The sequence below is a fragment of the Harpia harpyja genome, chromosome 19, assembly GCF_026419915.1.
Source record: "Harpia harpyja isolate bHarHar1 chromosome 19, bHarHar1 primary haplotype, whole genome shotgun sequence".
NCBI classification, from domain to species: Eukaryota; Metazoa; Chordata; class Aves; order Accipitriformes; family Accipitridae; genus Harpia; species Harpia harpyja.
Window position 1 is genome coordinate 229,578 of NC_068958.1, and position 13,473 is coordinate 243,050.

Below are 13,473 nucleotides of genomic sequence, written 5' to 3' on the forward strand. Positions count from 1 at the left end.
ATGCCAGCAATATCAGCTATAATTGCAGAGAGATGTAGAACGGTTACGGTAGGTCATTCTTTATGCTCATATGTACATGACCCCACACTGGTAACACACAGTCTTCTGATTCACTGAATCTGCTCTTTTCTTTTCACAAACACTAACTGGTAGCCTTCACTTCATTAATTGATCAAGTTTCAACTTAAAAATTATTTAACTATTTGTCTCACTACTCCGATTAAGAAGCTGTTCCAAAATTCCATTACTCTGATGGTTAGGAACCATATTTCAACATTTAGCTTCTAAATCTTTGTATTCATTTATCCTTGTGCTACCATTACAATTTAGTTTAAATTGCTCTTTACCCTCCCTATTTTCTCCCAATTGTGTTTATACGTAGTGATTCTATTACCTAAACTTCTTGTCTTCTAGGCTAAAACCAAACATAGTTCTTTAAGTCTGGTGTTACAAAACAGACTTTATTCACCTGACTGCACCAGCAATTTTTTAAACCCACTCTAAGCATGGGTGGCCAGAATTGCGTACAGTACTCCACACAAGGTCTCACCAGCTCCTTTTTGAACCAGTATTAAAAATTTAATTTTTATAGAAACACTATATTTGATAGGGAGTAGGGATGAATTTGTCTTTTCATGCCTGTATCTTACTTCTGACAGACATCTACTGATCAACACCATAAATTACTGTTAGAATAAATATGTAACATTTTTATTTTTGTATCACTATAATTTTAGTCATCAGGCCATCTGATTCTTCCTCTGTGATATCCAAATCATCTTGTACTTCGATGAACCCTTGCAACACTTTTATTAATGTATGGTCTACATAGATACAAATTCTGAGACAAAGTTCTTAACTGAAGTAATAAAACTGGTAACAAGACTGGTTTTAAAGAAGTTCATTAGCAACCTTGCTCTCCAAAACATATTCTAAAATCTTTCACACCACCATCGTATTATTGAACATCTGGTTGCTTTGAATACTTTTAATTCTGTTCACCTAAACAGAGGTACTATATTTGTCAATAGCTAATTTTATAGCATTAAATCTACCTTGGTTGAGTTATTTAAAACCTTGGCTGCTAGACCTATGATTTAAGTTCTTTCAGAATTATTGGCCAGGGATTATCACCTCCTTTAACTGCAGCACATTCACATATTGACCAATGTGCTCTATGGTGTGTATTTCACAGCATTGTGTGGGTTAGCTCTTCTCCAGCTCTTTTGTAAGCATTGCTTTGACATGCTTAAACCCCCCAAATTGTCAGGTTTATATCTTAAGTACGAGATTATTAAAAATAGTGATTTGAAATTGGAAGATGTTTTTAATGTATTATTTCCAATAGCATAGAGTCAACCCTGGACATCTTGGAGATGGCTTTAGGATTCCTGAACAAATTCCCAGAATACAACCAACACAAGAATAAAGACTAGATTTTCATCTGCTTTTAACTTTTACAAAGATATTTAATTTTGGAAATCTGGTTAGAGTCATAAAGGAAGACTGTCATTCTCGATTTTACTCAGGCATCCTGGTATTATCAGCTCTATTAATAAAATATTAAGAACACCAGACAAACCCCAAAACATCTTCAGCCAATGGCTTTTTGTTCAACTCTTAATCAAACTAACAGCCAAGTGATCTTTCCATTAAATTCCCCAAAACCTGAAGAAAAGAATAGTACTTACTTATAATTGTCATCTTCTACAAATTTCTGAAGTTCTTCAATGTAACGGACAGACTTCAAATACTTTTGCACATGGGGCAGTGTTGTGAGATGATCTGTGGAGCATTGAAACAAAAAAAAGATGAACATTCACGTCATCCAAAATTAGTTATTCTTTCATTTTTTTTTTCTGGTTCTTATGGTTATCTTAATGAAAACAGAGGATTTGAACCTTCCTAAAGAATAAATCAGGCAGAAATATTACTTTGACTCTAAAAAGATTTGATTGAGCAAAAGTGATGCTCAGTTGTTAAAGAAAACAGATGCATTTCATCATCATGAAAGCTAGTGGATTTTATTATATGCTTTCTCACAAGTGGAAAAGAGTTATTTGCAAACCTTGCTTGAATTTTGTGCTCACTGTTCTGGGGGAATTTAAAGCCTGCAGCCATGGCTGTTAGTGATTCTCATATGAAAATGAAGTGAAGAGACTAAAAAATTACAATGCTGAATACCAAGAAAGAAAGACACTAAGTTCAGAATGACAGAAAAATCCTTTGATGCACGGTGCACAGACAGGAACATTCCTCGTAGCATCTAACTTAACTTTTATGCTGTCGTAAAGACAACTGTTTATAAGGCACCCATTATTCCAGAATATTCAAGGCCATATTTTAATTTTCATTCTGACTTTAACAAAGGCATTCAAAATTAATGCATAGCAATGCAAAAAGCTGCCAAAACTGTAAAAAAGGAAAGGGTTAGTGAAATAATAGGTTTCTCTGTCATTCGAAATATTCAAAGACAAAATGAAACTCACAATAAGAACATGATAGCTGAATAATCTAGCTATTCAGAGTCATCCATTATTATGCCTGGTCCCCACCTTTAAATACTTTGTGTTACTGAAGCTGGCAAGAAAGGACAAGGGCTGGATACTTAAGCATACACAAGTAATTTCTCACATCTAACATTTAGTTTTTTTCTATTCAAAACTCCCCCAAACCGTAGCATTTAAATGTTCCCAATTTATTAATTGTACAGCTGCTCTCAAGGTTTTCCAGCTTGTTTCACATTTAAGCAATGAAAAGTCATGCTAAGTCACCAACAGTACGCTGAGTATTCATCAAGACCCCCAAACCAGCACATTTCTTGACATAGGCTTCACTAACAGGCTAGAATTGCAGAAATGAATTTTAGAGTAAAATCTTGTTAACAAAAAGAAGCAGCCCCTCATGTTCCTCACTTCATCGACAAGTGAGGTGTGTGGAAAAGCTTAACACACAATTTAACAACTGTTGTATAGATTTAAATATTTGTATTTTGTTTTGTATCATCAGGATACTAACAATAAAATGATAATGAAATTAACACATTCTACACTCCAAAGACATCGCATCTACTGCAAAGGAAAGGAAAGATATTAAGATAATTCTCTCTACCTGCCTCTGCTGCAAACAGAATATAACCCAAATGCAATAGCTGTACCTGACAGTATGTTATTTGTAGTCCACATGTAGCTGTAAACTCTGCACAACTTCTGTTATAGCTCTTACAGTTTAGAATACATGCTTATTTACCTAATTTACCAGTAAGATTGAAACTGCACAGAATCGGAAGCTATACCACTTACTAGTGTTCAATTCTACCAACGTTAGCCTCTCGTGTTGCCTTTACACAGGGCTGAAACCCGCTTTCACAATGTTGTACTAAAGAAATTTTAGTTTAGGCTTAATAGGCACAACAAGATTTACCAACCATAGTTACAGGAGACTTGCAGATCAGCTATTATTCGGAGAATATTGTTCATTTGATTGGATCTTTGTTCATTCTCCATAATGCTGCCTGAAGCGGGATATGCAGAATCAATGTAGATTAAATCCAAGAGATAAATTCCTGAAACAGACAAATCAATCAACCAATTGATATAGTGTTTCAAACAGAAATAGTTGCATAATTTTTAATGAATATAACAGCCAGCAACTATTTACCTCCACTATGGTCTGGGCCCATTAAACAAAGGACAGCTTGGGATTTGCGTGTCGAAAAAATTCATAATTAGTGCTTGAGTTCTATGACACCTCTTAAAAAAGGACAGAAAAGATTTTACTCGTGCACTTATATAGGCTGAGCAATTTGCAGGACCATAAAAAGGACGCTAAAAAAAGAAAGACTGACAGCTGCCAGAAACCCCTGATGACGGTACAGGCAGTCTGCATGGAGCTGGCGGCAAGCACGACAACGTCTGGCCACAACAAGTAGAGTTCAGCGCTGCACTGTAGTGCCTTCCAGGTCTGCCGCTATTTACTACATTAAGATATTACTGCATGTTTTGGCTGAGGCTCCAAGCTGCATTTGCTAGAAGACAACAGGAGATGATACCTAGGTTTCGATTATGTGATGATTTAAAAAAGCAGAAAGGAAAGGGTTTTATTTATGAATTTTGTAATTGAAAAAATGGCATAGTTATTTGCCTAGGCCCGGATTTCTCAGTAATTACAGAAAGATGGTGATTATTGTAGTTGCCAAAAATGCTGACTGCTCTTACTCGTATTGCACTTTTCCAAAGCACTGGCTGACTAGACAAAACGTCACTTTTTGGTTGGTAAAGAAGTGTATTATATACAGAAGCTGTGTGTGACAAGATGTCAGCTATCTTCATCATAAAAAATACACCTATATCCAATGTTTGGTAGGCAGGTATTTTGCAGAGTTAGTCTCTGTTGAACAGTACTTTTACCTTTACAAATTATGTAAGAAAGAAAAAGGCAGGCTTAAGGCTGAAATGAGTTCATGATACAGCGTAACATTTCTTGCATGGCACCCTGCTGCTTTTTATCAACACATGCCATTCCGTTTCACACATACCATTATGATTTGTAGTGGGCTTCTTTTACAGCCCTAGAACAGTTAGGAAGCAATCACAAAGGAAAAATACTGCCCAGGAAGTACATACTACATACTTCCATACAATCCAAACAATCATCAAGTTTGAGAAAACTGAATCATCACTGAGATTGCCTAGAAAGTTTTAGTTTTTAAATCTGGAAAATTGAAAGATAATTCTGCAACACAGTCTTGCAAAACTCATGAAAGCTACTATGAAAGCATAATGCAAGGCTCATCTATTTACTTCAGTAATTAACTGAATGCATTTAAATGATGAGGAAGACTAACACTCTTGCCTTTTGTGAGGATACTTTAATCAGTTTTAGTATTTCAGTTGTATGAATGCAGGGAAGGAGTACAGAAGCTCTGAGTGTGTGTGTAAAATTAATTTATTTTAGAACTTCCAGCTATACTCTCTGTTGATCAGACCTTGGGTGCAGACCATAGGAAGGAACAAAGTCATAATGCACAGTACTTCATCTCTCAGGGAAGTGGAATAGTTAGTCTGCTGAGGCAGAGTTATAGCAATACACTTTTTCATCTCCAGTGTGACCTTGGCCACATGGGCGCTCCGTGACTAAGACCTCCTGAAGTAAGTGAGGACAATCACCGTATAAAGGAGACTTGATGCTCTTTTGCCTCTTCGTGGAGCCATGCAACAGCCAGACATACCCAAACTAGACAATACAAGAAAGAAAAAAGTGCAGCTTCATCCATTCTTAATATAGGTTTTACTTTTTTTATTAAAAAAAAAAAAAAAAATCCCATAACTGCACGCCTAACCTGTAGGAAATACTATGTGCTTAAATTTGTAATCCTATAACTTTGAACACAGGTTTACAAGCAATTTATACAAAACTTACACAAACACAAAGCCATTGCCAGTTGTGGTAAATAATAATGAAGTGGATGCAACCCAAATACTGTAATACCACTCAACATGCAGTCTTCAATATTCTTACTTCTACTGACAAAATGAAGTGCAGATCAGATTCTGCTGGATGTACATTTCAAAGAGGAAACCACAGCTCACAGTGAACTTAGAGCAAAATATAACTAAGTTCTAGAAAGACTAACGCAATCTTTTTGCATCTCAAAACTTAATGATTCTGTATGAATTAAAAAAAAAACAACCCCAAAAAGCTGTGCACAACGATGCGTGTCACTTGCTATGATTCTACTAAGCACTCCACATAGCATGAAAGCTTGGACCAACGGAGGCAGCTCAGAGCAGTAGTCCTTTATCTGATTTTTGCACATCGTATAAAGACTGCTAGCTAAAGGTGGGGACACATTAATTAATTTTTTTTGAGTTGATACAAACATGGCCAAACTGTATTTTGTAGCTACATATTATTTACCTGTTTTGAGACAAGGGTCTATTAAAATCCACTCTTATCAGCTCCTTTCTCTGCGTATCTTGAAACCTCATGGCTATCGACACCAAACATTAGTTAGCAACAGATCATGTTCCATCAAGAACTATTTTATTTAAATACAAGCTAAGTAGAAATATTCTAATCTTCTGTTAGACCTGAAATAGAATCATTCTGAAACTACACTGTAAAAAGTTTCTGTTGAGGCAGAATCCACTGGAAACAATAGCACATGGCAACTGTAATGCATAAGCCCTTGAGACAGCTTTGTAAACTGCAGCTTTTTCAACATTTCACCTTATCATTCAATTCACATATTCTTCTAACAGTTCAGTAACAGCACTGTCAGAATATGCTTTCCGACACTTGCCACAATAAACTAAGATTTATACTTTTCTATTCCTATGAACTATGGAAAAATGTCTTAAAACATCACAGAACACCAATATTAACTAAAATATTAGAATAGCTATGAATAGTGTCACAGAAGTCTGACTCAACATCCACATCGTCCCAAAATATCCCCTGGAACACATTCCTCCAAATCACAGAAGAAATCAAAACCAAACTACAAGATCTGAAAAAGCCCAAACACAGTACTGTGATCCCAGAAAGCTAACCTGATGCAAGTCTTGGTTTTATAGAGGTTTTTGGGTGCAAATTCAACTAGTAGAAGAAAAGAAGTAGATTAAAGAAACAGGAGACTATATTAATCCTCTATGTATGTGTTGGGGACTGGGTTAAGAAGAGTGCTCTATGTGTTTGCAAACCATCTTATGTACTAGGGGTTACTAAGTGATCGGTAGAAGATACTGTTTTCCTATGAGCTAAAAATTACAGAAATATTAATTGTTTCAGATAAAAATCAGTATTTCCTGTGAGTGATAACTTCGCTCTTTCTGGACTAACCAGATATAATGATTTTTTAAAACATTCCCAGAACACCCCAAATTAAAGTTCTATCCCAATAACATTTATTTTTCCTTCATACCATTATTAGTTCACATACATAATTCCTTTTCTGATCTCAGTCTGCAGAGAAGGTGGGTGAAATTAAAACTCAGAAAAGAAGAATGATGAGAGAAATGTTTGTAAAAACATATCACATCTATAAATGCTCTAAGACCTTTTTATAGCAGGACAATGGTATTATTTGAGAGAAGAATTAGAATGTTAGAATTCCAATCTGGTGGCATTTTACGCATGCTTTGTGCTGGCACAAATAATCATAGGATAACTTAGGTCAGAAGGGACCTCCAGAGGTCAATCTAGCCCAATTTCCTGCTCAAAGCAGGGCTAAATCAAAGTTGGAAAAGGTTGCTAATAGCCTTGTAAATTTAGGGGTGGAAACTCTCCGATCCAACTTAATCCAGTACTCCTTAACTATTCTGATAGTATTTTTTCTTTTTGTTTATATCTAGTTGTAATTTCCCATGTTACAACTTGTGACTAATGCCTCTTGTCCTTTTGCTGTGCACCTCTTGAGAAGAATATGGCCTGTCTTCTTTATAAGCCGCCCCTCCCTGACAACAAAATATGAATTTGATGCACAGGGCTGGAGAACTGCCCTTCATTTTGCTACCAAATAAAATTAGGAGACTAGCAAATGGGAAATTCTATTGCACAGAAGTAAATGCACTAATGAACTCTCATGCATGAAACAAAAACTTCTCATCTGATTAATGGGTGAAATCTAGAACCTGACACAGGTTCTTCCACAGCATCAAAATTACCAGTTTAAAAAACTGAGTAAGAACAGAAAAATTGCATGTTCTAAACAACAACATAAAATAGAAAATTAAATCAGCTTCACAAAACCTTTTCAAGAAGAAAAAGGTAAGTCAGCCTGAGAACTTGACATTCACTAACATTTCTGGCTTTTCAGCAAATCCGTTATCAGGTGAATGTAAGCAACCTACTATCACAATTCTCTGGCATAAGAGCAAGCACTACCGGTATCTTTCTGATTGTATACTGTTGTTTTCCATTCCACACATCAAACTCAGCTGAGAACTTCCTCAGAAATGCATGATAAAACTTCAGTTCTGTAGGAGAACTGTGTTGTGATCTGTAACAACAGCACAGCATTTCAGTGCATCTCAGACATGGGCAGGATGGTCTCAGAAACAGAACGTGCCTGTGAAGCTCTGCAGGGAGGATGGAACCTGGTGCATTTTATCCTTTGCAAAAACAACCATAGCTTTTCAGGAACATCTTTTTACCATTTGTATAAGTCCTGAGTACAAAAGTATTGCAAGTTTATAGTTGCTACTCCAGTTCAGAAAATACACAAAAAAGATGTTTTTAGTTCCTCTTAAGTTAGCAAGCAGCCCAAAATAAAATACCCATTAGAGAAAAGATTCTTGTATAAGCGTATTTTGCTCAGACTGCAAGTTATTATAGATTGTCCAAGTCTTGGGACTCATATTCCCAGTACTTGATTGCCAACAGGTCTCAGGGACTTGATATTCCTGTGCTATTTGCTCTTCCACCTCTCTTGAAGCCAGCCTGAAGCTCCTAATATATAAATTCCAAATTCTTTCCTTGAAAGAGATAATGCGTATTTCCAAAGCTTGAGAAGGAGGATTAGTAAATACAGTATCTTTTGAAAGCATGAATGATACACAGATTAAATATTTTCCATAAATCTTACTGACCTCAGTGGTCCTAGAAGGCAAACCCTTTATGAATGCAGGGAGAAAGTGCTGTACAAAATGTACTGAGTCTGCTCTGAATGCTGTATTCAAGTAGACTGAACAGAAATCACTGTATGTGCTCCATTCAGGGATCACTGCAGCTATTGCTAGTGTGTCAAAAACATTATCTCAGTCTGATTTTTCTTTAAAGGATTGCTCAAACATTTAGGGTCAGCTGAAAGGCAGACTTTAATTTAATATATTCCTAAACTATTCTGTGAGCCCTGCAGGGAAGTTAGTCCTTCTTTGCTGCATAACAAAGAAAGGAACATTCTTTTGAGCAGGAAAATAACTTGTGCAGCATAAAAATCTATCATATTTCCACATTAGATTTTCCATACTGTTTTTTGAGCATGTTTATAATTAATGACTCCCCCTTCACTCCATGTTTTCTTGCCTTGCCTTGAAAATAGCACTCTTAGTTTCAGGAAAATAGCTAGCTGGCTCACTTTCACTCTTCTAGCTTTAGAACATTAAATTTTCTCAATAAATTTCAACTATTAAAACAACAGGAAGTGCAACTATGCTAGTCAAGTGCAATTTTTTAAAAGGGAAGGAAAGCCAGTACAATGAAATGCATGGAGCACACCTAAACAACACGCTCCTGAGAGAATTTCAGTATGCTTGCATTAATTACTGATAATAATCAGATCTTTGGAAGTGTATTAAGTTTGTGCAGTGAAAACAAATTATTTCTATGTAATCTCCTGGTAGTAAGTATGCCTCAAACTTACTCAGATTAGAAAAAAACCAAAACCCTGGAAATAAGATTTCCATCTGGGAAAATATAAATTCTTTCCGGAAATTAAAATGTTCTTATGTGTTCTCTAGTAATGTCTCATTACTATCATGTAGAGCTCTAAGTTACAGACCACCAGCAATAGTCTAGCAAATTTAAGAAAAGCCATGTGGCTTACTAAGGTTTTCTTCTTTACAGCTTATGAAAAAAAAAGACAGACTGGCAATTTTGTTAAGATTTTAGTAAGTACTGAGTATCTGCATAAGCAAAACCTCATTCACATGTTGAGTACACCCCATACTTCACTGTCACATAGTTTTATAGCTCAGATTCAGTCTTGCCGCGGAATTTTGCATCTCTCAAGTGCTGTCTGGAAGCTCTCCATTAACGTTTCTACCTTGAGACTTCGGAATACTTTATGGAAATCCCTTGCAAGACTTTTTCACACTAGTGCTGTGCTTGCTACACACCTGTTTCTTCAGATCTCTGCCACCTTGACAAATAAATGGGTCATTGGGTGACGGTGGATTATGTCCAGCATTAGCCAGGCTGCAAGTGCCTATCTAATTTCTTTAGTTTTTAGCCTATTCATTCATGCATTCTGGAAAATCCTTCCACTGCTTAGGGACGAATGGGTGTAGAAATTACATGAACTGTCATTGAAAAATGAAGAAACAGACATAGAGGCAGTGATAAGCAAGAACAAACTCAGTTCATTACGAACTGTTAATGCTTTGCTAGGAAACCATAAGGCCATGACTAAACTGTCTCTCAAGCCCCCACCAACCTGTGAATTTGGACTAAGAAAGAACCATATCCCTGTCAGACCCACTGACATGATAGATAGGAGAGTGCTCCAGTGGCCAAAGGTAATTTGATAGCCCCACCAAAACCAAAAAGGATGTTTAGTCCTTGTAAATAAGTGGAATAGAGTTGGATTAACAACAGAACAACATATAAGCCAAATGGAATTTCCAGTCACACTGGAGTGAAAACAAAGAAAAAAGATGCTTAGAAATCAGGTCAAGTTTTACAGTCTAGTTTAACTTCCTTCACTGGTCCAGACCAGTCCTTTAAAAATCTTCTTCCCATATTAAAAATGCTCTCTCTTGAAGAAGTAATATATCTCACAGACACGCGTACAGTTTATAAAGGAGAGGTTCATATGCCTCAGACTGTCTTAATGCTTTTAGCTTAAGAGCAACCTGGGCTATTTACTGACTTCTCCCAAAAAGTACCTTGTAAAAACCACTCTGAACTTGTCTTTGTTTCCATCTCTACACATTTCTATCTCTAGAAACATAGAACTGTGTATCATTAGAAGTTATGTATGTTTTCAGTAACTGTTTTATTTGTTCTAACAAAAATAGCGTCCATTTCTGTAATCTGTGTTAGTAGTTTGGGGTTCTGGGCCTATGGATTAAGTATGCTGATACGCTTCTGCTTCCCTCAACTACAATAATATCACAAGCCAAAAGATGAGTGACGTTTAAAGGAAGAGGGAGTGACTGAATTTGCTTTCTCTGTATGCTTTGAGTACAGCTGTTAACTTACCTACAGCAGTATATTTTTGTCTCTGTGTCCACAGGCTTGGACGCAGAAAATTAGATTTTCATTTAAGAATATTAGCTGAAAAGGCCATCATAGTTAGTTTTGTACAATTATACATTATCATGGACAATATTTTAAATCTAAGAGATCACAGTTAATTCTGCAACAGATTGCCTACTGATAACTATAACAAGAGTTATTGCTGATGGTTGCTGGTGCTTGCTGACACCTTTATGTTAAAAATCCGACAGCGTTATTCTTTCCACTTATCACTCCTTAGAAGTTGCCTAGCTTCCACATTCCCATATTTCCTCAGCTTTGCAGGAAGACTAGCAGTCTCTGCCAGCAAGTCAGTGAACTGCATGTACATCTACTCCGTAAGTAACCTATTGAATGACATGAGTTTGATTGTTAAAAAAATAACCTAGAAGAAATAATCTCTCCTTTGGGCACAAGGTCGTCCCCAGTGTGGCCTGAACACAGCTTGTCCCTCTTCTGTATGCTCATTCCGTTCTCTCACTCTCCTTTCTGGTTTCTTGGTTTGGATTTGACTGGTCTTTGCTGTTTATAAGAATGTCTGGGTTAACAAAGTATATATGAAAGCAGAGGGGAAAAAAAAAAAAGAAAAAAAGACTTCATCTGTTTAGAAGCCAATTTCCTGCAGGTTTGTCAAGATCAGCAGCACCTGCTCTTCCCTTCTCACTCTTGTGAAAGTTATGAGTACACATACAAGTTTATTACATCTCACAGTAGCTTTCACATCTCTCAGATTTCACATCTCATGTTAGATTTCACATCATACTAGAGAATCATAAACTAGATAAGCACAAATAGCACCTTGGTTCTGCTTATATCTGTTTTGTTTCCATATCCCAGTCTTACTTACATTTATTTTGGGGGGTGGGGACACCCAAACCTAAATTACTATTTTCAGCTCTTCTGAACTTACCTATCACAAGGGGTCCAGCCATACTGGGAGCTGCTTCAGCCATCATCCAACACACGAGAGTTTCTAACATTTACACACTGTCAACACGGACCAGGCACCTTACACATCAGAATGAAGGAAAGAACGCCAATTTCCCCAGTACTGGAATGGCTCTGTAGCAGTCCGATGCCAAGTAAAACCAGACTGAGTCACCAAGATTTCTCCATGACCTGGAGTTCCTACCTAGATTTAGATTCCATATAGCAGCTCTTCACTATCTCCTCTTGCCAAGTGGCACATCAAAATGTTGAGTAAAGGCTGTAAAAACTCTATCTGCTCAGAGCCTCTACACTGCAACATGCCTTATGGCACCCTGGTTCAAGGCTACTTTCTAGCTATTTTGAGCAAGTTTGCAGCTATTCTCATTGATATCGAGGGTATAAACACCCTCTTGATCTGTATCAGCAGTTGTAAGCATTTCTTCAGGACAAACAGTAAATTTGCCATGACACTATACAGATGAGGACCAACAAGATACATGAGCAACAAAAAGGATGAGGGAGGGGTTAGCACAGGTCCTGTAAATTCCAAATAAAAGTGTAAGGAAATGAGCTTTTTGTGCGTAGTGGGTTACAGGTAGAAAGAAACCAAACTAATGGATGCCAATAAAAAATTAAACTGAATGTAACATTCTGGAATGTAACAGAACATAATTCTTTGTAAATACACATCAAGCTACACCTTTTCAATGGTGTTCCTCTCCCTCCCTCCTTTTAAAGCAAGAATGATGGTTAGATTTTTATGATTTTTTTTTTCAGTGTTACCAGCCTTCATCTGGGAAGTGGCATTTTGAACTCTTCTACATATATGATGTGATAATAGGAATAGATGAGAATCAGTTTATTTTGCTCAGAGAATCACAAAATTATTCCCTTCAGCAAAAGACTTTAAGACCTGCTTCTCAAAGGAAAGGCTCAGGGTTGCCATATGCCAAAGAAAACACACAGCACTAGCTTTTCAAACCTTGGCTTACATTTGTGCTACTGTGCACTGAAAAAAGCTCTCTAAGATGTGAAGCCATCAGGATATTTTCCAGAGGGTGAGCTCATGGGCAGCTGCTTCCACAGGCAAAACATTTTCCAATGATACTGACTTTTCTCCATTGTTACTAGAACTAATTTTGCAGCTGGATATTGTATGCGGACAACACAGTATTCATTAGTTTACGGTATCATGGAAATAATAACACAGACTAAGGAAAAGCATGGCCAAATAATCCAGAACTAAATTTATCAATGGAAATCACACTGTGTAAAGGGGACCGATTATTTTTAAATTGGCAAAAAGAACTGTAACACCTAGCTCTTAAATTTTTATTGCAGAGCTCAAACAAAGCAGTAATATTATTGACAGCTTAAAGACAGGGAAACCAAAGTACAACAAAAAAGTCACCTTGGAATGTAGTGGTCAATGACACCCAGATAATGCATTTTGAGTGTTTTATCCACCAGACAGCAACTTCCAAGTCTAAATTTCATTGAAAAAGTATTTATGGAGAACTGCAGTATTCAGCAGGATGCAAACCTAAGTCTGTACATTTGTGTCCTAATTCACAGTTAAGCTTC

General features: G+C 36.7%; 1 protein-coding gene across 7 annotated transcripts in view; it reads right to left on the reverse strand.

Annotated features, from left to right (window-relative positions):
- Nucleotides 1-13,473, reverse strand: part of RALGPS1 (Ral GEF with PH domain and SH3 binding motif 1) — a 133,613-nt gene that overhangs the window by 35,760 nt on the left and 84,380 nt on the right. For 6 of the 7 annotated variants that reach the window (XR_008239433.1, XM_052815984.1, XM_052815982.1 and 3 more), the window contains 2 exons: nt 3,428-3,565; nt 1,692-1,785 (listed from right to left, as the gene is read on the reverse strand). Coding sequence is in view for 6 of the 7 variants with exons in the window: in XM_052815984.1 (XP_052671944.1) it covers nt 1,692-1,785; nt 3,428-3,565 (232 nt within the window). In the remaining variant the exon portion in view is untranslated. The remainder of the gene's footprint in view (nt 1-1,691; nt 1,786-3,427; nt 3,566-13,473) is intronic. The other variant, XM_052815985.1, reaches the window with a different exon arrangement.